We start from the raw sequence: 27,593 nt of genomic DNA, 5'->3' as shown, positions 1-27,593 counted from the left end.
TACCCCAGAAAAGTTTTTTTTATTAAAAAAAAAAAAAAAAAAAAAAAGGACTTATCACCAGAGCAACAAGCAGCACCTATACAGAACTCTCTCAAACACTCCAGATGTTATTAAGCTCATCACTGCCTGCTTGGAACAAACGTGAATAATACAGTGCAACAATTGCAGACACTAGGTGTTGCTACCAGAGGACCACTGCAAGAGACCCCATCGTTGCTACCTCACTTGGATGTTAGTAACAAAGGAAAATAGTTGCCCAAAAGCAGTGGCGATTTAAGTCTTGGCCCAGCTGCAATCTATGTATTTATTGGTTACAACAGCGAATGCTCTGTGATTTCAAATCTCTATTTTATTTTGACTTTATCATCTGTGGCATGAAAAAATTATGGTGATGGTAAAATAATAAAATTTCACCATAAGAACAAACAAACTTAATTCCCTGATAGAAGTAATGAATTGAATGCTTTGGATACATCTCTGACTACAGGTGCAGAGTTTATGCCTTTTTCTGAATTTAAGTACAACCTTCAACCCAGAGCCCTGTCAGGCTAAGTACAATCTTCATGTTTCCAGCGAGGTAAGACAACTGTGGTTCAAGGAGAGGAGCATATGAAAAATTTACAATAGAAAGAATTTGTGGGAAGAAACATCCAAAAGAAAAATCAATTCATTGATTCTTTTTTTATTCTGTTTGTTCAGTATAACTTGTAAAGGCACAAAGCAGTAATATAACCAGACACACATTTAAAGAGCACACCTATTCTCATACATGCACATACTGTTATGACTGTATCAAGTAAAAGAGAAATATTTTCCAAGTTTTCCACCACTTTCACACAGAATTCCTTAGGCAAAAAATATCACAGTATTTGGTCCAATTTAGCTCTTTTGGAGCTCAGTTTCCTCATGGTCATAATAACAGTAAAAAATCGATTTAGGATAGTACATTCTTGCCTTGCAGAGGAAGCTGTCCATTTTTACACACAGGTTTAAGAAGGAAAACATAATGAAGTCCTTTATTTCTAGAAAAGTTAAAATGCCAAGCATTTGTTATTTCAAGTTTTCTGGTGACTGATATTATTACGCTCTCGGTATCTACTTAATTCAATTTCACAATGAGATAAGAATATTATCTTAGAAGGAAAGATCTATTCAAGCATGTCCTCTTAAATATCTTTAAGAAAAGACTCAATCATTTGTCCTACTAAATTCTTCAAGAATAAATTAAATTCCTAGTCAGAGTCCAAGAATTCATTTAAGTTGATCTCTCAGTTAAAGGCAGCAGAAAAGGATGAAATTACATTCTTCTATCGAGGAAATAAATTACCAAATGTGCCAAAAAGGCCATTTGTGATAGTCTGCTTACTGTGGGCTCACATCAGTATTTTTAGTAAGTGATGCCAGAGATTTTGTCATGGTCTTCTTTCAAATTATTTACAAGAAGATTTAGCACCTTTCTAGAAATCTTCATTCTTATTCTACTTCATATTTCTTTTGGGTTTTCCCTTATCTATACATCATCTAATTAGAATGCAAGCTATTCAGGAATACGCTTGGTTTATGACCTTGCAAAGTGCTTTCCTTGTACACGGGGAAGTAGAGGGGGAACAATTTTGAACAAGAAGTACAATCCAAATTTCTACCCCATCAAATGAAGAAGGACAAAATTTATATGCTTTCTGTATTCAGCAGTAATTTAATCAGTAACTGAATGGCATTTCTGATCATTCTTATTGATTATCAAGATTGTGTTTCTTGTTGAAAAGAGAACATAAGCAATAGGAAAGCCAGAACAAGATGTGGAACTCCAGAATCCATTAAGCCTTAAAAACAATTGCTGAGGAGAAGAAATATATTATTTGTTGTCTTTTTTTGTTTTTTGTTTGGTTGTTTCTTTTTTAAATGTAGCTCTTCCTTATTAAGTAATTTACAATAAAAGCAAGATGGATACTGGTAACACGAATATTTCATTTTCAAGGGTAGACCAGCCAGTAGCAAATACCTAGAAAAAGCCACAAAAGTTGCCAATGAAGAAAACCATAAGACAAAAGAGAAACTGGGAATTCTGGAAAGACAAGAACAAGCAAAAGGTGACAAATAGGTAACAGTCCTGATAAACACTGAGGCTGTCCCAATGTACACTGCATTTCCTCTGGCCGCTCTTCAGGAAGATTGACAAAGAGAACATTCCTTATAATTTTGGTAACATTTATGTAATGTGGACAGTAATGTCCACTCAGCCACTTTTCATTGCTATGCTCTGCACTTTGAAAATGGTGCAAAGACTATAATAGATGTTAAGTGTAGAAAGCCAAGCAAGCACCTTGTGCCAAAGCTAACAGTGTACAGTCAAGCAGAGGGGCACACGCAAACTAAAATGCACCCAAGAATACTATCTCTACGTATTGAAACTTGAACCAAAATATGACATATATATTATTTAAAACACACATTACGGAATGGATAAGGGCTAGCGAGGCATTAATGAAGACATGGCCAGGGTTCACATGCTGTTCTCAAGGCACAGTGGAACTCCTGGGCCATGTACAAGCTGCATCTGTCCTGCTACATAAAATTGCAATTGTGCTGTTTTAGATAACTCATGGTAGATCATAGTAGAAGTATATTTTAAGGGTATTTATGTACTATATTCATATTTATAATATTTATAGTTATGCCATATTTATATAGTGAATGAAAACAGAGCAACTCTAAAAGCCAAAACAAACACAACTTGTTATTAAATACTTCCTACAGGCTAACTGTGCCCTAAACCCAGAAAGGTTCAGGATTCATTGCTACAACAAAACCTCTTTAATTTACAAGAACAGCTATCTGAAAAGCTCATACTATAAATCATGGCAACAGAACAATGCCACATAAAATATTTCAATTTTGTTTAACATGTGGTTAGGTGTTTTAGAACTTCAGGGCTATAAAATAATTCAGAAGTGACAAGGTTGTGAGCCCTCTCTCTCCAGAAAGCCACAAATCTCTTATAAGTATCAATATTTTATTTGGTATCTTCAAAGACAGCTGATGTTTGACAAGATTTCACCTATGACCAATAAAGGTAAAAGCATCCAACACCTCTCTTTATACAACTTCCAAATGCAACAATTTGGGTAATGTTATATGTAAAATTTAAAATTGCGAGACACAAAAGCGTTTCAGCCACTGCTATTTTTCAAGTTCTTCCACATAAACAATTTCTGGTTATTAACATAGTTTCTCTCCTCTTTGCCAAAGATAGCAAATTCAAGGAGACAGTAAAAGATACCAAGTAGTGGCCAATCCATGAAATACACAATGCCCATTGGGAAAAATTTCACAAAAACACAGCCTAAAAATATTCCTTGGTAGTAAGACGAAATACTCTAGTCTGTCTCACGAAGCTCGGGAGCAGCTGTAAGAGCTGTACGCAATGACTAAATAAACGGTCACTGCAAAGTTTGGAATAAGCAATCTTTACTGAACTGGACTCTTGCTCTTGTTTCCCTGTTGCTTTGAGCATCATAAATTACTGCCTGCTCTCAGCCAAGGGAGAAGCTGCTTTGTAGCGGCTTTGAGAAACTATAGATGGTCGTAAATAGTCTTACTCGCACTCAGGCTACAGGCTCATTCGGGAAGCAGCATCAGAAGCTGTATTTAAAGTACTGGCATTTCCTTTAATCGGAAGCTATTTCATAGCTGAAAATTTGTATCTATCCACTGCCTTTCCCAAGGACCCAAAGAAACCTGTTTGCTTAGATATGAAATGGAAGCACAGTCCAGTTAGCATCCAAGATAAATCAACAACCAATGTAAACAAATACTTAGAAGAAGCCATATTTCATGTAGTACATTGATGCTGTGAAATCGTGGGCCATATAAGCTCCAGCGAACACACATGAATGATGCGGGTTATCAAGTGGTTTACTTCAGAAGCTGAACACTTCTAGAGATACCTGTCAGTATCTAACACTTGTCTCTAAATTTTCATTAGGAAAGCCAGCCCCTAACATCCACCAAGATAATTTAATTCTAATTTACTGAATTTCAAATACTAATTGTCAAAGCCCATATCTTCAAAGCAATCTCAGTAAAAGGAGTCTCACCAGGCAGCTCTTAACTAAAAATAAAACACAAAAGAGTCTACATTCACAGACTTTCAAATAAAGACAGAGGTCTTAAGCTAACGGGAATTTTGTGTGTGTACATGTGTTATGAAAACAGAAGGGGCAAAAGAGGAAAACAACATTCAGTCAACCAAGCAAAACCAAATCCACGCTCGAAAAGAAAGACTACAGGCCAAGCCTTGCATATTGAATCACAGTTGAACGGAGATACTCACTTATGCAGTCATCTTTTGGATGGACCAAATTATGTTCTAAGGTGTATGCCAACTCTTTTAAATATCTAGGAAATGTTACACAAGCATTCAAAGGGCTGTTAGTCACATATTTTGAAATAATCGGGTTCAGAGTATTTGAATTGTCAGTTATTTACACTGAATTTCCATGATTCACCCATTCACCAACAAGAAGTACAACAGAAAGGAATTCAAACCAGCACTTCGTATCTCCACACAAAAACATTATCTATTTCTTCCAAATGCGCAACATGGGTAAACACAGTTATATTTATCAAGCAATCATAGAACTCTTACCTTCTTATTACAGATGAAGCTGTTAAAGCAACTGAATTATTCGCTTTACAGAAAGAGGATGAAAACTCAACAGGAAGGTATCTGCACATATAGCATGAAAGCATATTGACATAATATTGTTGCTTTTAAAGTACTTGAACAGGATTCATCACATACTGCAGAAATCTACAGTAATGTATTTAAGGAGTTAGCTAAGCAATTTCTAAATGGTTAGTGATCATCCCTGAGAAATCAAGGATGATTGGTGTGGTCCTAAAAGACTGCAGAATGGCAAATAAAGTGCTCAAACTTAAAAATAGTACTTTATAACAACAATAGCCAGTTGCCCTTTTCTTATTCACACATAAAAACAGTGGAACAAATTAGTGAAGAGTAAACCTGGAAACACTCAGAAGTATGTTAGCAGTTAAAAACCAAAACCTGTAAGTATTACCAATTTGCCAAAGAGATATCGCAGTAACTCAATTTTCCAACTTAAAGGTACAGCTGAACTAGATCTCTAGAAGTAAAGTAGTATGTTCCAATACTTCAACCCAGTTAAATCTTTTAACACTGTCTTCAATTAGAGTTTCATAAGCTTGGAGAAAATCTGGCACACATTAAATTATTAAAGATGAGTACACTACTGCTGGGAAAATATCTTATACCCTAAAACTCATACTTGCAAATCATACTCGCATACTCCTCAAAATTTTTTTGCCAAGTTGGTAGAACATATGAAGCATGGGTCAGGGCCCTGAGCGTACCACTGGGCTCCGCAAGCTCTTCCCCCCCTCATGTAGGGTTTTACTTGCCTGTTGAAGTCAGCTCTGCTGTGGTGCTGCCGCATCACTGGGGTTCCCTTCACCCTCCATGGCTTGGGAGCCGCATTTACACTCGGGCCCTTTCCTCGGTTCCTTCCCAACCTACACTGTGGCAACACCGTGCCTGGTCCTGTACCTTGCTGATCCCAGCCTGAACCTGCTGACCTGACTCCCCAGCTTGACCTCAGACCTGCCTCATCACCATGGACCTGTCTGGCAGCCACTGGGCACTTGGCTGACCATGGCTGCTGTCCCCAGACCTGCTCTTCTTGCCTAGACACTGTGGGACTGCAAACATTGTCATTAGGAACACTGTGCCTGCCTCCATTCACCTGTGGAGCATCCCACTCTTGCTATTCCCTGACAGCAGGTCCTGCAGACAATCTGTACTCTATAACATTTTCAACAGCAACTTGGAAGCTGGCATAAAGAGCACTGTTTATGAAACAGAATAAATAGATCTAATTTTATGTATGACATAAATTAATTTCTATTTATGAATAGATGAAACCTTTTGGGAGAAGCTGGCCTCATCCAGCAAAAGGCCGCAGAGGTTTCAAGTACAACATCCTTGTAAATCCAAGCTGTTAACAAGGACTCTAAGTAGATGAGACTGTATATAACTGTACACTGTAATTTTAATATGTGCACATTAATAACAATTAGCTTTTTATATTCCTTGCCACGTAGGTTAGACCATTAGTGTTTTGTGTTAGACTTTTTCCAAAGGCTATTGCAAAACATAAAGAGAAATATCTGCTAGAAAATTATAGTATCCTTGCTAAGGGAAAGCTAAACTAAAGGGAGATGAGTTTATGAGGGAAAAATCAACCTGGTAACTTGAGAAGTATCACTTGCCTGAACACTGCAAACATACAGAAGTAATAACAAAAGTTCTCTTTTTTTTTTTTTTTCCAGAGCTAACTGGCAAAGTGTACAATTCTGCTCAAGTCACCTAACAGTTCTACTAATAGTTTAAGATGGTTCTGAAGACACAAAGACTTTCAAACATACCCAAGTGGAGAACATCTGCCCATACCTCATATTGGGGAGCCTATAAGCTGTTAGAAGGTGTCACGGAACAGCAATGACCAACTGAAAGACTACAGCAGCCCCCGCCCCCCCCCAATAAAGTCTCCATCAACAAACATACCAGCCAAAGAATAAAGCAAATCTGTATCTCTTTTAGAGAAAACGAGTATTTTCCTATCAATAAATAAGATTTAGATAATACTTATGTATACATCTTTTATCTACCATTGGAGATTTTAAAGGAGAGGTCTGATACATAGCCAAAAAGGATAACCAAAGCCATTAACTGAAGATTTTAATGGTAATGATGCTACACATAACTATTAAAATTTTGACATTTTACTCCGATAGCAATGTAAAAAAAAAAAAAAAAAAATCTAAGGCATTTGCATTTTCCACAGATATGTGCCCATAAAACCCATGGACACTAGTAGATAAAGAATCAAAAGACGGGTCAAATACCTCAGTAATACAAATGGATGCAATTTCAATAAAGCAAAACAGAGAATTAATTTCATTATTAAATAATGAGTTTGTTCCATGCATTGTAAGAGATGTTTAACTCACCTGATTGCCAACTAAAAGAAGATGTTCTCCCAGCAGAAAGTCCTTTAGCATATCTTCCATTACCATCATGTGCTAGAGAAACAAAATCACAATTTTCAGCCCTGTATTTATACTCTCAAGTTTATGCATTCACTAAAGATGGTAGTACAACAGGAACTTTACTTTCAGGATTGGGGGCCAAAATTTTTTTAACTTTATACTTACAGCTATTTATTTCATAGCAAGAGTCTCTCAGCCAGGAATAGCAGAGGGAATCTATCCAGTGACTAAAACAATGAACAAAAATACTAACTCTCCTTATGTATTTCCTCCACTCCAACTGATTGTGGGTGTCTGATTTCCTTAAATATATTCATTTCTCTGTAATCACTCCTAATGCATTTCTTTTTAACCTAGTTTAATGCTTGTCACCCAGAGTGTAAGAACTTTCATTAATATGTGTATGACAATTTTCCAGCAATTGTACTGAGAGGAAGTAAAATGTATCCTGGTAGAACTTTACAGAAACCAAACAGAGGGAATAAAAGGCAACTGACATGAATATGTAAATTACACATGTTTATGTTATTAAAGATTAAACACTAAGTCTAGCTTAATAACAAATACACTTTTCTATTCTGATCAAACTTTATTTTCAAGGAAAACAAAGATAGGAAAAAGCAAGCTGAAGTCTAGGAGTGTTTATTGTGTGTCTCTCAACTTCTAAATTAGACTGCCTAATTGAAGCCGAAGTGCTTGAGGTGTATTTCATGAATGTCCAATATCATAAAAGGTAACACACACAGTACATCAGTTAGCCTTATCTTGCTCCTCACAAATAATTTGTTTAAAAGGATTGAAAGGACTTAAGAATAATGTGGCAGCGCAGACTACTTCACTCACAATAAAGTAGCATATATTTCTCCACTGTATCTAGTAAAAATAGGTCATCTGTAAGTAGGTCAGACAACCTACTTAGAGAAATGAATGCTTGCCTTTAGATAAACATTTTTTCTTCACATTATCATTTCATCTCTAGTACCTGATTTAAAAAAAAAAACAAAAAAACCCCAACAAACAGTAGCTTGCCTGTAATTTCTGAGCATAGAAATGCTCGGTTTCTAACTGTGTGAAAGATGTTTTACGTTTCAAAATCTCTCCAGAACAGAGGCTGGGGGTGGGGGAAGAACCTCTTGTAAACACAGCTTAATACCACAAAATCCTAACCAGGCATGTCAAAAGACTACTGAATACTCAATACACAATTTAAGGAGAAGACTTCAAGGCAAATTACTGTATTTTCTGGCATGCATACACACTGGAAATTCATAACTGATGAGAGTAACTTTGACCAGATACAGCATAAATTCTAGGAAGACAGTTTTAGCATACACATTGATTACATTTTTTATCTTATTGCTCAGGCACGAATACTTCCTTCTGATGACTTCTTCTTTTATACTAAATTGCACAAATATGTATACATTATAGTTCTCCTGCAGACCAGCTTTCCCACAAGATGCTATGTATTAATACTACTTTGTTTTTTTCACCCAGATGTAAATCAGCATTGTATTAGGATGCATGCAGACATTTCAGATTAATTACTTACACAAAGGACTTGTAAGTAGACATATTAATATCATGTCAACTTTACCAATCCACGTTCCCCAAAGCCCAGCCTGAAAGTGGCATTTGGCGTATCACCTAAAAATTATTTCCATCCCTGTGCCATTTGTTGTGGACCAACAGCAATGTTCCACGGCAATGCAAGATTCCACTGGAACATGAAATATTTCAAGACCAAACACACAGAGACATTGTGCAGCTCTGCAAAGGGCTGAGGACATGGGTTTTTTTTTTCTTCTGTTTCAGTTTATTTATGTAGTTTTTAGACAACAGAGAGGAAGTATTGCACTAGACTCATAACTCAAATTTGTTCTCCAGCAGGTTTTGCTAAATGATCTTTACAGCACTCGAATGACTGAACTACAAACTAGTAATACAGAAAAGAAGAGAAGAATTCACTTAGAAATGGAAACAGCTATCCTGACTGCTGTTGGGTTGTTCCCTTCAGCATTCAGACTGCATAGTTGCCAGGGACAGATACAGAGCAGTTCATTCTCTGCAGCTTTTTTAACAGATGTTGCCTAAATAAAACAGATGCATAATATCTAAACACAGGTTGTGTACAGTTTTCTGAAGCAGTAAGCAAGAAGGTGGAAAAAGCAATGCAGATACAAGTCCTATCAAGACTATCCTATCAAGAAACTCAGGATTTCATTTCCAACAGACCCAAATTAAGTACTTTATCAAAATGGCAACACAGAAGAAGATCTCACATGAAATGTTAGTGGAGAAGATGAAGAAGACTGTGACTTGTTCCCCTTGCACAGCCTATCATCACCTTCAGTAGGTGATACCCAGGTAGCATAGTCTTTCTGTGGAGAAATTGCAAGCAAGGGAGGAAAACAAATAGGAAAGGAAAAGTAAGCAAACCCACACCAGGCCCCTACAAGAAAAATATGTCACAAGATCACGCTACCAGTGCTGCCTTTCAGAGGCAAAATATTCTCAAGGTAACGCGAAGGGGATTTCTCTTGCTAAAGACACTCTTGTCTGATAGTTTTGAGGCTTCCATGCTAGACAGAGAAGAAACCTGCAGTACACGTACCTCTACAAAAGGGGTGGAGGGAAACAAAAAGCCCCAGTCACCAAGCCCTTCCCTTTTTTTATGCTCACTAATTACTCTTACCCTTCACTACTATGAACTAATTAACACTAATGACTAATTAATAAGCTAAACTAATTAAAATAAATTATTAATAACCAATTAACTAATGACTGATTAACTAATTCCTCTTCTTGTTTTTCAAACATGCAGCGTTAATTCTAATAAAGGGCAGGTACAACTTCATGCAACATGCCTGTAAAACATGGTCTCAGGATGGAATCGGTAATGCAGCTCTAAGAGTGGATCAGTCCAGCAGCAGATAAATTAAAAAAAATAAAAAAATAAAAAAAAAAATCACTCAACACAACATCTGATAAAATCATTCTAAATAAAATTCAGCTTCAGTCTCTGTTACTTCATATTTTATGAATGTTCAACAGGATTGTTACAATCTCTTCAAAAAGGGATGGTGAAGACACATCCAAAATAAAGATCAAATCCTAAAGAAACTACTTCAGAAATACACCCTTAAAACACCCTTAAAATTTAGTTAGTATATTATTTAATATATATGAGCATGCACATCAGTACACATTTAACAAACTTTTCGTACCTCGGAAGCCAGAGATTTGTACTTACTTGTGTATTTTCATAAAACAAAACATCAGGCACTTTCATTTTCTCCGTTGAGTTATAAACGGGCATCGTCACAGACCCTATCTTCAGAATCCCATTGTTTATTTCACCTAGACATTTTTCAGGAAACAAGCAAATTCATTACTTACAGCATCCTCTGAGCAGCCATACAATCAATCCCCAACACTTGCAAGTGACAATTTAAAAATTTTAACAAGGCTGTGGGTTACAGTAAATTATTTCTACCTAAAGAAAGAGAACGCTTGAAAGAGTATCCGTTAACAAGAGGTTGCATTAGCATGAATTTGAATTCTCTTTAAAATTGTAAAGAAGTCTATTATAATAAATGATGAATAGGTGATCTTATGGGAAAAATACCACATGAAACACTAGAAGTTGTGACCGCTGCCTTGGTTTAATGTCATACACTCATTTTATTATTGGAATATCACTAATATCGTTAGGCTACATTTCCTCAACCCACAAGTTTTCTCACCCTTGTTCTCCCTGTTCTCCCTCCCTGACCCACTGGGGCTGTGTCAGTGCTCAGCTGAGAGCAGGGGCCAACCCACCATAACAATACAGAGTCACTGTTGATTCTCCCTCTCAGCATTGCATTTTTGCTCAAGTGGGTTAATGCCAGAACATGGAAACATTTAACATTTTGGTGAAAACTGGCTAAATATGCACTCATTGAAATAACCTTCAACTACAGCTCTGAGAGGAAAAAGTACATTAGAAAAATTTCTTAGATCAAATGAACAATAAATTCTGTCTTTAGGACAATAACAACAACATGTAAACAATAATATTGTACAATAAAAACAGTAATTTGTTTTGCTGCTAATTTTTAATCTGGTATGGTTTAAAACTGAAAATAACCTGATTTCTAGACAGATGTTTTTAGTTGTTCACCTATTGTTTTATATGGTTCTGCTTTTATGGAATGAAACAGAGAAACACAAAGAAAATTCAAGGGATGTGTCCTGATAAAAAAAAAAAAAGAATGGTAAGCAGGTAGCATCACACAACTGGCAAGAGCTCAAATCGTTTTATATATATAGTTTTAATATATACAAAAAATGCAAATACAGATATAATAATACATGGATGGCTGCATATGTATATGTGTATATATGTATATACATGTACTAATGGCTGCACATGTATATTATACTGCATATAACAGATACATTAATATATCTGTATTTACATATATTTTTTCATATATAAACACACATATATCAAATCCATAAAACCATAATCCACATTAATTAAAACCAAAGCTGTGAGCAAAGATCTAACACTAAAACCACAGAAGTCAAATACATCAGAACACTGAGAATAAATATACAGAAAAATGACAGCAGAGATAACAGTGGTGAAGTAGAGTAAAGGAAAAGTTTAGTGAATGGAAAATGGCAAACTGCTCAAAGCATGCTGTCTGACAGAAGATATGAAAAGATACACAGCTAGCATGAAGAGCAGGGGTCATGCAGCAATGAGAAAGCAGAAGTGAGAAAATGGCAAAAGCAGAAATGTATGCGTAGCACTGAAGGCTACGGCAAAGGAGTAAAAGTTGGATGAGGCGAAGAAACAAAGACCTGCTCAATAAAGGCGACATGTAACAACCACAGCAATTTAAAGAGAATAAAAAGAGGGAAACTAACAAAGAAGTGTGTGCCAGAATGAAAGCAAAACATAACCCATGACTTTTACAAGCATCTAAATGAGAAAAAGGTTGATTTCTCTCTCAGTGGAGAGAAAGAAGCAATGGTAAAAAAACCCAGAACAGAGAAATATTAAGATCAAACAAAGGCTGTAACTGTACAGATGAGTAGTTATCAGTGATGGGGGGGTGGGGGTCAGACATAGTCCAAGAAAGCCTGAGGCTATGGATCTTATAAACTACATTTAATTTTGAGGCTAATTAATACATCTTTATATGCTCAACTGTCTGAGTAACATTTGTGAAGAGCAGGACAAAAGATGGCAGAAGCTTACATGTGTAATCCTTTTCCTCTAGTTTCTTTACATCATCCGGACTTGTCTCAATACGAGAATCCTGAAGATTTTTATGTAAAGCTGATCTAGCAAGGTTTGGTAAAAACCTAAATGAAGAAAAACAATAGGGAGGTTATATTTTATGGATTTTTTTTTTTTTTTAAGTTTTCAGTATTTTCTGTATTCTAAAATCAGTATGAAGCTTTACTTGGACCTCCAAACCCTGAATGTCTATTCCTTTCACACTCAAATGTCTTCAACATTTCACCTATCCCTAAGGAGGGAAACTGAGCTTTTTTCCATAGGCAACGAACTACATCTGCGGCTGCATGCTCATTTTAAAAGGCATCAGTGTTACCGAATACTGCAACAGGGTTGTAACGTAGGATGGATTTGGACTGGAAGTATGTCATGTCCTCATTCCACTGCCAGTAAGAGCTACAATAGAAACAATGTTTTTTCGGAAATACCTTTTCTCTTGACTCAGTTCACTTGGGTCCCAGGTTCTAAAGAGAAAGAGTGAGCTCCAAGATGTCCAGAACTAGGCCCTTTCAGTTTTCCAAACCTTTTGATAATTAGAATTTGCTTTCTTTTGAAAAACAAACAAACAAAAAGCCCTAGCTGTTCATAACTTTTCTAGACACAGCTTTTAGAACTCAAACCAAGCCTCCACCAAACACCTAGTCATACTAGACATTAACGTAACTCTGCTTTGAGTGTTTTCAGACTGAATTAATTCTGATAACGGTGACCTAATTTATATAATGTAATGAAATACCTTCATAAAGATGACAAAAGAGTAGAAAGTCATTTTTACTCACCTCGTAGGTTTGAGAATACCACAGAAATACTTTTAAAGAAATGACAGACTTTAAGGAGCAAGACAGCAATTATATTATCTACTAAAACACCTTAAAAGCTATCTTGCATGTTAGCAGCTGACCAAGAAGCTCTTGAACTCCCACCACAACCAGCACTTCTACCTGGAAAGGCAGGCTTTATTAACAGCATAGTAAAGGCTTTCATCTGGATGTTGTGACAGTCGACGACAAATTCGCAATAGCTGTCGAGTAGATAAAGACGAAGCCAGTGACTGTGCCTGTCAAAAAATACAAGGTAGTTTAATTATTTGATCTCTGGGACTGGATCTCAGGGATTTAAACCGAACAAGTCAGGAGAAAAAAGTAATCCAAAAGGAATTATTTCAACTTTTCTTCTAATTCACAGGTGCTTTCTGCCTCCTACAGCAGCTTGTGCTTTCTAATCTGCAAGCCTGTAATTCTGTATTTGTTGCAGTAATTCACTGCCATGGAAATCATGATGTCATCAAAAGATTAGCTGTATGATTTCACTTGATAAGAAACAGGAAGAAAAATGTGCTGATAATTGAATTTTATTCGCTATATAAAAGCTAACACTAAACAATATTAACATTAACAAAGGAGGTTAGCCACTGTAAAACGCTCAGTGTCCTAAAAACTCATCTGCTCTTCACAAACTGAATATGAGCTCCACATGTAATGCTCTGGCAAAAGGGTCTGGCAGGATTCTTGGACGTATAAACAAGACAACACTGGGCAGCAGTAAGGAGATTGTATCACCTCTCTCTGCACACGCCTTCTGGGCGGGCCGTTACTGGAACACTGTGTCCTTTTCTGTTGTCCACATGTTAAAATAAATGCTAAAAAACTGGACATGATTCAGCAAAGAGTTACAAAAATGATTCAACGCCTGGGAAGGCAGACCCCAAACAAATACAGCAAAATTTAAAAAACAAACAAAACAAACAAAAACCCCAAACAAGTAACCACCTATTTAAAGAGAGATATAAAGACTGAGAAAGAAATCATTCTATAATTATATCCACCGGATGAAGGTATCTAATACAAATAGGTTCCTTATTTTAGCAGGAAACACACAACAATGAGTGTGATCTGATAAGTCACGCCATGCTTTGCCTGGGTCAAGTAAAATATTTTAATTAGGTAATTTCAAAACATTTTGTTTTGGTTCATATAAATAATTTCTAGCTGCATTACAATTATCTTAATATATTATGCTGTTTCAATTGGGAAAAAAAATCCTGAAATTTGCCATCCAGGGGAAAAATAGGGAAAAGCAACACAATGAATTTCAGAGCCTTTTTCCCTCCCTTAATAATTTTTGAGCATGAGTAATGTCTTAAGACCGATTCTATCCCCTGGAAAATTGCAGTTTTGACAAACAGGCATTAATATTTTTAAAACCCCACAGTTCTGTGAAAGTGTACAAAACTTTTCTTGAATGCTGAGAAAACAAAGGATAATACTTTTTAGCATAGCAATGAGCAAGAATGATTTAGATTGGGCTAACTGCAAAGAGTACTACTCCTGCTCCTCCTGCTTTCATTGATGGAAGATTGTGAAGCAGCTTCTGAACCATCGTAGTTTACCACCCAGAATTACAGACACTGTGATGTAAATGATGGCATGTCAAGTGTTATTTCAAGACCTACTCAGCTATGTGTGGAGCAGGGGCAAAAGAGATGGGCAAGTGCTGTGTCCTTGTTACCCCTGCTTGCTAGTCAGAACCCTCGCTGCCTTTGGAGATTTATGTTCCCTTCCCGAAAGTATCTTAAACAGCTGAAAGGTTCCCAAGTAGAGGAAGTTTTGGCAGGTAAGCAATCCTCCTAAGTCACAACCTACAGGACCACTCTGATAGAGAATGGCAGCTGGGCGTAGTAACTGAGGTAGTGTATTTCATACACTGTGCCACCTTGCTAAATCCGATCTCTAAGGACATGGACATTTTAAAGTCTAAATAATATATAGCATCAGATCCTGAACTGAAATAAATAAACATAGAGGGCAGGACCCCAGAGGAAAAGCTGTATTATATCTTCTGAATATTTGCAACTGGCAGTTAAAGTTTTGGTAACAAAATTTCCTCTTTTCTCTTACCTGTTGTTTGTTTTGGTTTGTTTGTTTTTTTATTATTTTGTATTGAACAACTGTAAACTCAAAATTGGGTTAGTGACAGTCTTTGTAATATATATCTATGAGCCATCTAAATCAACAGGATCTTGGTTGTGGTCTCTAGATTCTATTGTAAATCAAGCAAACAATTACAGTGACACAGACAACGCCCACAGGCTGAATAGTCTACAGGTATTCTTCTATTGTTAACAACATCACTTTAAACAATGGTTAATATTTCAGGAAAATCTCTGGCAGAGGCTTACTTACTTAGGCAACTCTATAAATAGCATGGTATACCTAAGGCACACATTTCAGCTCTCTGCACAGGTATGCTCTTCCCAACATGTCTCATGTCACTGCTGATTTACAAGAATCCTCCCTCGATCCATACTGTGACTCACTTCTTATCCAACATTGTATACTTCATTCAGATATTTCACAATGCTATAGGCATCCACAGATTTGGAAAGGATTTTTGTAATGCTCTGTTCAGGCATGGTATGTCATCAAGTATGTCAAACCAGTACATTTATCCATTAGGTGTAGGAAGCTAAATAGATAATAATAACAACACTGTCCCAAAGGGGTACCTAAAAGTCAACCATTTTACTTACTTTTTTTAAGCTCAGAAGAGCGTAACAGCCTCTCTCAGCTTCTTAAATGGTGATACCGTAAAAACTATTACCCGTGTTAAAAATCACAAAAACTAAGGAGATTACATGTGCATACCAGTTAAACTGCTGGATTTGACTAAAAATGTTTTACATTTTAGTTATATTAAAAACATCCAGTTCTGTAGTTGCCATAGCAATAATTTCTTTTTATTTTCATCATGATTTGACTGTATCTTTTTTAAGAATTTTGTGGTTACTATGTCAGCAGAACTTATTTTTCTTGACACGACTGCCTGTAGCAGTAACACAGCCAAGAGTTCTGGAGCTTTCACTTTTCTGAGTCTTTGCTGTTGCCCATTGGCATTTTATAATGGCAATGGTAGTCCCATTGCCTAAAAAGCTGCAATAATTTCAGCTATCGAAGTTCGGATTACTAAAGCGAAGTAATCAAAAAAATATTTGGATGCACATTATTATATCCATACCTATTCAAAAGGCACCTTAAGCATGTTTCACTGTGAGCCATGTATCTAAACCCACCAGCAATATGTGCACTGTTCTGCCTCACTTCTCTGGGATTCGGGCAGTTTCCTAAAAGCTTTACTTATGCAGATTCTAAAAATGTACATCATAAATCAAAAACGTTTACCATATGCAGTGCAGTAATTGCCAGCAATAATTTTCTGGGGCTGGTTTTCCAATCAGGCAGCCTTTGAAATAACACTATAGCTTAGCATGCTTCACCCAGCCTTTGTTAAAACAAACAGTCACAGTCAGAGAAAGTAAATTTTAAAAAAAAAAAAAAAGGCTCACCGTAGCGTCATTTGTCTCCCGAAGCTTGTGTGTTAATGACAACAACTGCTCCACAGCAACAGTGGGTACATTTGGAATCTACTTGAACGAAAACCAGTATTAATCTTACTGCAAGATATGCAAGTTCCATATACAGCTACACCTAGATGCAATGAGCATACAGTTGCTGCAGTTGCTTTATGTCAACCAAAAAGGAATACAGTTTTGATAAAGAACATTTTTTCTATTACAGCATAATTTAATTCACAATAAGAATACTAATTTATATCATTACCATTAAAAGATAAGTAGGTATGCTGCTTCGATAAGCTTTGAAAATGAAGACTCATTTATGCTACACTGAAATAGCAAAATATTTTTTATGCAGTAAATAACCATGTTCAGTAAGCAATAGTCTGTAAGGGTCTAAAATATTGAACATACTTACCATTTCCTTGATAACTTCCATTTCCTCACTCTTGCTTAAAGATCGAACATTATGAAAAAGAAATAGTGTCAGAAACTCTGGACCCAGCCATTGCTGAGTACTACTTCCAATGACAGGAGGTTCTGCTAAGACGACTATTCTGAAAGAAGGGTGGATAGGAAAGATAGACCTGCAAAAAAAAAAAAAAAAGAGTTTAAAAATGCATTACCTGGCTTAAGCAGTGAATGTAAAATTTAATTTTTACAATAGATGAAAAAAAAGAATTATTGTAGTGAATCTACTCAGATCATTTACAATGCAACTTTATTTTCAAAAAAAAAAATAAAAAAATCAAAGACTGCACAATGGGACTGGCAATTTTATAAATTTACGATTGTTTTATGCTCAGAAGGGTACCCAAGTATCCTCATCTGCAACAGGACATGTACACCTCAAGATGAACAAATACCAGCTACTAAGCTACAGTTTACTGTGTTGTGAAGTGGACACATCTCACTCATCTAACCAACAAGTGCTTTACCTAAAGCAGGATATCTCACAGGCAAATCAGGGAAAGAACAAGATCTACAAGAGCTGCAGTTACCAGTAACTTCTTTTACTCGATTAGACAGTCAGAAAGGATGACACTGTGGAGACTGGCCTAGAAACCACGAAAAGCTGATTTTAGTAACAGTTTAGGAAGATTCCCCTTACCAATGCTCTTTGTGGCCCTTGGAAAATCAGCTAGACTCTTGGGGTGGGATTAATAAGCCTAACTTCATAATATTCCTGAAAGTTTTACTTCCAAGACCAAACCGGTCAGCTCACCCTTGGCTCATTTTAGAGTCAGCACAGGGAGACAGGTCCCTCCAATGGCAGATTAAGACTTACAAGAATTTAAGAAACGCCCTGCTGGGTCCTTCAATCTACCTATCTCGCTATGTGTTCTGTCTCTGACTATGACAGCTGGAGATGCTCCTTGGGGAAAGCACGTAAGGCTAGCTACTACCAGTAGTCTGCCCTCCTCATACTCTCCCAGCACCCACAAATCGTATCTTCAAAGACATTGGAGGGTAGATCTCTATTTGTTTTAAGGTCTGTTTACTCACAAATTTGTCTAATCCCCTTCTGAACTTCATCCTATCTGCCTTCACAACTTCCTGTGGCAACACATGCACTGTTCATGGTTGTAAAAGGTACTTTTATTATTATTTTTTAAATCTTTATGGAACTGACCTGCTAGCTTCAGTCAGTGTCCCCTAGTTCACACTGCAGGATTTGGTGACTAATTGTCTCTTAGACACCTGCCTATCTGCGTCTACCAAAATTAATGGGAGCTTACTGTGATCAACACAAACTTAAATATACAACTGTGTTAGGGCAGCAGAAGACCACTGCCTCAGGTTTTGGTATCTTTGCCTTCTTCACATCTTTTGTCTTGCTCATCTATGTAATATTTATCACCTCTTTGGACTGGGAATTCATTAGTACTCATCAATCAGCACAACTGCATGATCTCTAGAAGCAGCAGAAATAGAGAGTAACAAGTCAGACACAAAAGCCAGTCAAATTGTGCAAGGAGGGCCTGTTTTCAACAATTAATTTCACAGTACTCTTATTAAAATAAAAGACATTAATTTGGAAAAAGCAAGTGAAATTTAATTAGACAGCTTATGTTGCTAGATATTCCTGTTATCATGTCATTTTCCATATAAATTACTACATCTGAAATCAGAACACTTGGAGGCAAGTATTCTTCTTGGTTAAACTGAGGGGGGAAACGATGGCATAAGCAAGAAAATCTGAAGACAGACTATGACCATTAAACATAAATTAACAAATCTACTGCGTAGTTGGCTCATCTGTTAGTCAAAACAATAAACCTGTGATATCAAAGAGTGATTATAGCAAACAGTCTCGTCTCAAAGCAAACACGGGGGGTGGGGGTGGGGGGGAGGCTGGCAGATGAGTTATTCTCAGCTGAAAGTCATAAGCCTAGAAGCTACTCCCTGATTGATAAAAATAGAAATAGATGTCTGAAAACATCACATGAAAGCAGAACCAATGGGAATGTCACTGTCACTAAGCATAAAAGAAGGTCAGGGAACGTTAGCCAACCTTATTATGGAAGAAAACGTTTCCTAGGTAGGATAAATACCTATGCTTCCAGACTCACTTCCCCCCCATGACTACTAAGAAGAAAAACAATCCTCCTCCAGAAAGCCACCAAATCCTAACGACCAATTCTGGTGCTTCTGCAATACCATAAGGGAACACAAGAAGCAGTCAGCTTTCTCTAGTAAAGAGAACACATTTCTCTTGTGCCACCACCACGTCACTGCCTAACTCAAAGGGCACGGTGGGGACAGCCAGGGAGGGCACAGGGAAAAGTGGGAGAAAAGGAGATGCAAAGTCAGGGCAAGCTCAATTGGTGGTACCAGTTAAGGTCACTGACGTACTCTCTAGACTTGGACATATCACAACATCACTGCTGTAGGTTTCCAGTTTGTAAACACAAATAAAACTATTTGGCTACTTCAAAAGTCTATTGTTTGGACTGATGTTTGCAATGTTGAAAAAGTCAAGCTAAGTGTATTATTAAAACAAATGCCACAAATGACTCAATCCTGCAATGCTCTGAAAGTTCCTAGCTTCCATCAACACAACTGAAGAGCTTTAAAGTTGTTCCATTGTATTACAGATCAAGTCTCTAAAGGAATATAATACAGAGCTCCTACATGGAGCTGTATTTCATAAAAAAGAAATCCTTGACACCTTCTGTTCTTTGCAGATGAAGGCCAAGTAAGTGTTTCTTGTTAAAAACTGACAGCTTTTAAATTAATGAGCGTCAAACACAGTGGAAGATTTGGCGTTAGTTGATTAATACAAAGAGTCTCTATCCTTCTCTCTATTAAACATTTACTGACAACACAGGTAGCAGAGCACTCTCCTAGTAATATGTGTGTCCTTCTTTTGACATCAGTGTTTAATTCCAACCAAGGATTATTGCCACTCCTCTTGAGAGGAAGATCAGAACACAGTCTGTTGAGGGTGATCTTAGGGAAAAATTTTCTTGTTATTGACACATGGTGCTGAGCAATTGAAGCGTCTCCAAAAAAAAAAACCCACCAAATCAAAAAACAAAAACCCACTCACCACCACCACCCCCCCCCCAAAAAAAAAGAACAGCATTCCTAATGCCACCTTGCAAAGCCAAACTATTTTTGGTCATCTATTCCTGTTACATGATTTAATAAATCTCATTTTCTATCAGATTTTATGAGTTGGGAATTGTTATAATACTACAACCACAATGACCTATTGTTGTTTTCTTGCTCTTTTCTAAAATTTCACCACAGTCTAAAATTAACAGATTACTTTATCTGAATATTCACTAAACTGGAAGAAAAAAAAAACCACAACAAAAAATGAAGTAAGAGCTAGAAAATGTAAGCAATTAAAAACTTCTATTGCTTGCTAAATTCACTCCCCGCCACATTTTGTATTTGTCTCATCTACTGTGTGTTCCCTTTCAACCTAATCACATGGAAAATAATCCACTGTCTCCAGGGCATTAAAACCACCCATGCATGATGAGCGACTTCTTTTAGCTTTTGAACAATCCTATTATATACCTACTTCTAGATTTTTCTGTAATAGCTGTCTTTCTGCTCATCACACCAAGGACTTATTGTCTGTGTGTACGCGTGTTGCAGCAGGGATATCCAGCCAAATAGCTTGAAATACTGCATCATAAGACAAACCAACACTTCACTGCTTGTCTTGTAAAGGCTGTGTGCTACCTTTACAGCATCTGCCTCAGTGAAGTAATGGATGATTACAGAAGAAATTCTACGCAGAAATCTTGGATATGCACAGTACTTGAATGCACTTTCTCTTAATCTCTGAACCTGTTCAGGAAAATGAATCATACAATCATTAAATGAATAAGGAATCAGGAGCTATAATTTCCATCTATGTAAAAGATCTTTAAGGACCATCTGTCACTTTCTCAAGGGCAGCTTGTTTTTTTCTCTCCTCAAACTCATAAACAAAAATAGTTAGTTTCTTCAAATGTCATCTTACTGTGACTGTTTGCTAACTTAACTCCACAGCCAAAGTAGCACAAGAAAGAATAGAGGAAAAAGTACTTTGTGCCCACTGCTAGTTACCTTGTAGTTTATAGGCTTTCAGCAGGCCAAGGAGTATCCCAAAATCTCACAAGGGCAAACGTACTGCTTGCACTTGTCAGTCCTAACAGAGCTAGTGCACCCACCAGTCTGAAGCCCTTCTCAGAAAAATGCTGGTAGACATGACAGATGTGGAAATGTAATGAAAGAATAGCAAACATGTAACTCAATGACAGTAATTAACATCATTTAGAATAAGAATATATTTTATTAGCTCTTACAAAGGTAGTAAAACTTATAAATGAAGTTGTCCAAAAATATCATGTATGAATAATAATGTTTTAACTTGAAAAACTTGAAAACAATGCAAGAAAAACCCCAGTACTTTACTTTGTCCAGCACTGATAATAACTGCCACGGTTTAAGCACATTCACATTCTCCACTGTAATGTTTTTTACATTTGTATACAGAAGCATGTGATTTCTTTAGACTACAGTGTGATCTGAAACACCATTCCTTTATTAAAAAACAAAAAAACCAACCAACCCAACCTCTTGACTTACCAGGGCTGGAAATTAAGTGATAGATTGTGCAGTATTCCCCTTTCTATTCTACTACATAATATGAGTAGTATTACTATTGAAGCACTAAAAATTAAAGGCACTAAAACTGTGAAAAAATACAGGACCATGAAAGCTTAGTACAAAATGTGTCTTGCTTGTCTGAGGAAGGGATCCCCTAAAACTTGTCCATTAATATCTCAAATTTTTCTCTTAGAAATGGGAAAAATCTTTAGATGCATCAAATCCTTTTACAAACACAGACTAAAAAAATGTTTACAGAAGTTTTGGCTCCATGGCTAGGAATACTACTCCTTTTCTCTAAAATAGATTTAAAAGGAAATTCTGGTCTAAAATTCTGTTCACAAAATACTGAGTCCAAGTAGTCTACTAAAAAGCATTATCAGTTATTCTTTTCCATTATGAAAGACATATTTGTATTTATGTAACTTACAACAGCATCTGGCCACCTCATTAGTGAGTCTTAAATTAAGGGAACAGAGAGTAACATTTCTTAATGAAGCTTTCGGCTTCTTTTGTTCAAATTCTAGTCCTTCAGAAATACTCTTTTTTTCTCTTGATCTTACATCTCCTCTGTTTATGACTATTTTCAGCTACTTCACTTAAGCAGTCGGGTAGGACCTAAGACATTTAAAACTCTGCCAAGCAATTCCACTGAATCATTGATGTGCCTCTCAGTATGTTTTTTTCTCTTCCTCTATTTCTCATAAGAACTGTGTTAGTACATGAGATCAGGTAGATAATAAAAAGGTTAATAACAAAATAAAAAGTTACTTTTGTAACTTAATATGTACCATACTGATTCCCAATATACAAACGGGAATCGAGGATGAATAAGTGGGATTTAGGAAAAAAAAATAAATCATAATAATCTCTTGATTCAAACAAAACTTGAAACCACTTTCCATAAGGAACTCCCTTATTGGAAAATTAACAGTAGTCTTAATGTGTCACTCATTAAACATCCCAGATTCAGAACTGGGAACGACAGCCTATATTATTCTGCAGCCCTGGCAAAGATGAACTGTACTGAAATTACTTTAGTCAAATCCAGTAAATTAGGATAAGTAAAGCTCTCTTTTCATCTTACTCTAACATTAGAAATATAGCTAAAGCCGTTGGCACACAGCAAAAGAGACAACATTTCTCATTGATATGGAAAGCACCTCCCAATCATGATTTAGAAGTAAGAATTTGCCCAGCCAATCTGCTAACAGATTCAAAGCACAACATATTCTATATAACATCTCCACAAGGCAATCTTTTGCAGGCAAATGAGTGATGGCTAGCACCATCGTGTTTTCTTAGTCTAACTAAATCAGCTGTCAATATCCTAGGTATCATTTGATGAGAAGGTGTCTGGAGAGAAGGGCTGATCCTGCACAGCCATGGTGCAACACTGGAAGGTACTGAAGCTTGCAGTGACAAATAACTGCTGCTGAAAAGGATGAGTAGCAGGGAGGAATGCAGTCCTGGAATCAATGAGCAACTATTGGCATTGCAGCCTGCAGCCAGTGAAAAGTAGTGAAGTTTTCAGAATATGTAAGGGCCCAAAACCAGGACAAGGTTCTGGAACATTTTCAGTTCCTCAAGGGCTGATGAGAACAACGCCCCCTCTAGAGAGGAGTAGTTCACCGATGCCAAAGAAACCCATAGCCAAAACCAAAGAAGTGGATACATGTTTGCATTACTTTGCCCTGGCTTCTTTCGAGTAAGTCAGTACAGCAGAAAGTTGAGTAAGGGCCAGATTGAATGTTTCACCTAGGAGGGAATTCCTAGGTGGGAATCCCTAGGTGGGATTCTCAGCACAATGGATTTCAGCTAATTCAGTACCAAAAAATTTTCACCTGTATCCAAGAAGGTGCTAAATGGTCACACTGAGCTTCCAGATGCAAGAATGCCTACACAGTGGGGTTTCTGTTTGTTTGCTTTTAAGATCAAGTACTTATTAGAAATATATTTCTGTCTATGGCAACAGACACCCTGCATTTTTGGATTAGAGGGTGAAAGCTCACTGTCAGTCAAATAGATAATTTAGAATTTAGCAGTTCACAATACACTACATTGCAAAGTATTAAGGTGGCTAGGTAAAAGCAGTACATTACAATCTGAAAGGGGGACAGCCTTCTGAGGAAAGCCAAAAAAAAAGACTTTTAGAGCCTATAAAGTAGTCAAAAGCAATGCACAATTAACACTGAGAAGTGAAACCAATAGACTACTCAATGAGACCGAAGGGAAGGAAAGTGTGTATGGAGGTGGCACAGTAAGAAGATTGGTCTGCAGAACAGTCATTAAAGACAACAATTTAAAGACAACAGTTCGGACACTTCTCATGATCTAACAGATAATGAAGGTTGTAAGGAAGTCCGCTGCCAAACAACCATAATTAGAACATACAGGGAAATATAGAATACAGATGTAAAGCTCTATTCTCGTGAGAGAGATTTGATCCAGGAAGAGGGGCAGTACTGAAGGTGAATGAGTGACGAATTGCCTAGGTTTCTTGAGTAAGCAAAACAGCACAGCCACTGCCATTCTGCCTGAAAGCACCTTGGACAAGACCATGAACATGGAGCAGGGAGGAGACTCACACAATGACCAGATGTATTTTGAAGTACAAAGTCCCATGCAAAGTTGGGATACCATGCAAGATGGATCCTTGGAGTTTTTTTGCTTCTCTTTTCAAAGTCTGAGCTTAAAATCCCAATAAACAGAACACCTCCCTGATACACAGTTCTTCACTCAATTAAAACAAAAGCAGAAAATGCCCATCTAGCTGGGTGTATGGCCTCAGTAGCACAGATACAATTTGCTACAAGTAGGCTTAGATTACACCATACCTGCAAAAAAACCCCCAAATTAAACGCTATGGAAGACTTTAAGTTTATTTTGGTTTTGGTTGTGGTGGTTTTTGGTTTGTTTTTTAAAAAAACACAGTATTTTGGATCAAAAGGGAACCAGAAATAACAAAACAACCAGGCAGTAAAAGAAAAACAGCTTTTCTAAAGGGTAGACTATGAAGAAGATCAAAGAAAAAAATTATATTCAGTGAGACAACTGAGAGAAGTGGGATGGCACATCATGAATGCATCCCTACTATAGCTGATAAGGCCTCTTAAAGGTTGAGCACATGCACACCCTGCAGTATAAATATGAGCACAGATATCTGACATAAAAATTCAACTGTTTTTTCAGAGGTTAGAGCCACTTAAGAATCACAGTATGTTTAGCTCCCTATATATAACTGAATATTAGATTGCATTTGTTTTGATGTACACTCAACAATATCCCTCCCATTAACTAAAATTGGCAAGCAGTGTTTGACTAGGTATCAAGTATGGCCTCAGAGGACTAGAAAACATTCTGATCTATGGAATGTTTCTAGCAGACAAGTGGAAATGAAAAAAACAAAAAGAATAATCATAATGGGTCCCAACCCATCCTTAGGATTTCCTGCCCCATATTAGTTGTAAATTAAACACCAGCTTTTCTAGCTAATGAGTTAAAAGAAAGTAACAAGTTGTATTTAACTCCAATTTAGCTTTATTTTCCAACACTCTTAATAAACTGTTCCAAAATTAAATACTACATACCTTTACATCTATGTTTTTACATACTTATAATTTCTCTTCAATTTCTAACTCAATATGAAAGGATATTGAATGTCTTCCTTTTAGTTCAGGCACTCTAAACAGGATATCATTTTCCCATGCCACAAAAAGAAAAAAAGCTCATGAGGAAACTAATGTTTAAAATACGTTTCTCGTAGTGATTAGAAGGTATCAATTTAATAGGGAAGCATTTTGCGTGATTAAGGTCTTTACAGGACGAAACGTTCTTTGCATTCTGTACTCGTAGCTGACACTTTACCTTTCTTGTAGTTTCTCATCAGAGATCTGTAATTCTTCTTTCAAGATTTGGTATCTGTCTTCCCTTAACAATCTCGTGCCATCATAGAGAGTCAGTTCTCTGTCATGTATTAGTCTGTTTGAAAATAAAGAATAAAATTTATCTAGCCTTTGATTACTTTTTAAATTACTTATATCAACTAACCATTTCTTTTTTTTAAAAGCTACCTCAGTCAACATGGCTCACAGTAAAAAGAAAAAGTTATACCAATTTAAGGTGCATCCAGGTGTGGAGGTAAACAAGTAAACAGTTTCAGTGCATAGTCAGTTGGTCAACTTAAATAGATATGGTAAGAAAATGAAAAATAAAAAATCCTGTCTTATTAGTAGAGCGCACATAAATGGTGTGAAACAGCCATTTTGTTATACTCGTACCAAGTAATATACTTCTGTTTTGTTTCTTAAAGCAATATATTGCAGGTGGTTTTAATGATTAACATAGAGAGAGACCCAGCTTTTATTTTTTTTATGCAGAAGTTGATTAGATATAACACATGCATATGTCAGAAGAAAAATAAAAAGGCAAAGCTAAACTGATTAAAAAGGGAAAAAATAGGCAAGTGTAATTCTCTCTTCTGTCATTCTGCATATATATAAATAAAAGAAGTCACAAAATGACTTTTAAAGCTGGTGACGTCCTTTAGGTTTGCAAAAGTCAGTATACAATGCAGGCACATGAAATAGCAGAAAAATTTGACCTGACAGTATATATTATTATTAACATAACATTTGCTATTACTACTTCTGTTCTGCAAAGTTTAGCTTATTTTTTATTGAATTATGAAATAATGTTTAGAAAGAGTTCTTTGCAATTGCTATAAAGTATGCTTTTACATATAACTGTAATGATGGCATTTTATTTAGAAGCAAAATGCATTCAAAGTATTTTCAACATTTTTTGGTATCTTGCATTTTCAAATCATTGCACAAATATTACTAATTTTTAGATTTCATTAAGTTTAGAGTAAAATCTAGCTCATTCTTCAATTCAGACTTACATTCTGTATTTACAAAGAGCTGAAATCTCCTGTATTATTATAAACTTACAAAGAAGAAAGAATTTCTTCTGCTTTTAAGTATGTAAAGACTGAACACTACATATTCTATGAAACTTCAATGCTCAGCTTGATCTTTACAGTATTCTTGAAGATATAAAGTCATATTCACCAGAAGGAACTTAATTTCTCAGTATGTGTGCGCTCAATAAACAGATCACGCACACCCAACTTATCCGTGCTCACATCCTGACCTTTGAAGTACAGCTAGAGTGCCAGGGTTAATTCGATGAATGCCATCAAGGATAACAAGCTTTCCTTCCAGGGCAGCAGTAACAAGTGGTGATGGTCTCCAAGCAGTGTCTCCATTAGGAAGAGTATACCTCTGCTGTAGCAAATCTCTAGCCGTCATATCCTGTAAGTATCAATTCATCAGAAGAATATATTTATGCTCTATTTTCTTCATCTACAAGTACATGCTCTCTCTTTAAAAAACTTCATTCTGTTTTTCCTGAGGATATACCCAGAGAAGATTAGCAGGAAATCTTCAATTACTTCTCCAAGGAGTATTTGAAATACACACACAAATCTACACATACCTTACATTAAACAGTCTTTGGAAGTTCTAGACTTGCCATTGTCACCTCACTGAAACCAGAAAAAAAGCCTTTTTTTTTCCCCCTTAAACATAACGTAAGCATATGACAACTTGTACACAGCTTTGTGTACAGAAGGGGGCAGCAATTTACACCTGGAACAAACATTTTATTTCCTATAGAAGTCACCTGAAAGAGCAAAGATTTCATCATTAATCTTGAACACAAACCAGCATGACATTCCACCAC

The 27,593-nt window shown here is 36.5% G+C and overlaps 1 protein-coding gene across 1 annotated transcript in view; it reads right to left on the bottom strand.

Annotated features, from left to right (window-relative positions):
• Nucleotides 1-27,593, bottom strand: part of VWA8 (von Willebrand factor A domain containing 8) — a 178,274-nt gene that overhangs the window by 105,153 nt on the left and 45,528 nt on the right. The window contains exons 12-19 of the mRNA XM_009645253.2: nucleotides 27,003-27,163; nucleotides 25,716-25,829; nucleotides 17,155-17,323; nucleotides 16,728-16,805; nucleotides 13,327-13,442; nucleotides 12,344-12,450; nucleotides 10,343-10,449; nucleotides 7,051-7,122 (exon numbers count right to left, since the gene is read on the bottom strand). Of these exons, the coding sequence (XP_009643548.2) occupies nucleotides 7,051-7,122; nucleotides 10,343-10,449; nucleotides 12,344-12,450; nucleotides 13,327-13,442; nucleotides 16,728-16,805; nucleotides 17,155-17,323; nucleotides 25,716-25,829; nucleotides 27,003-27,163 (924 nt within the window). The remainder of the gene's footprint in view (nucleotides 1-7,050; nucleotides 7,123-10,342; nucleotides 10,450-12,343; nucleotides 12,451-13,326; nucleotides 13,443-16,727; nucleotides 16,806-17,154; nucleotides 17,324-25,715; nucleotides 25,830-27,002; nucleotides 27,164-27,593) is intronic.

Source organism: Egretta garzetta, unplaced genomic scaffold, assembly GCF_000687185.1.
Source record: "Egretta garzetta isolate BGI_Z169 unplaced genomic scaffold, ASM68718v1 scaffold351, whole genome shotgun sequence".
NCBI lineage: Eukaryota > Metazoa > Chordata > Aves > Pelecaniformes > Ardeidae > Egretta > Egretta garzetta.
This window is presented reverse-complemented; position numbering and strand designations above follow the sequence as displayed.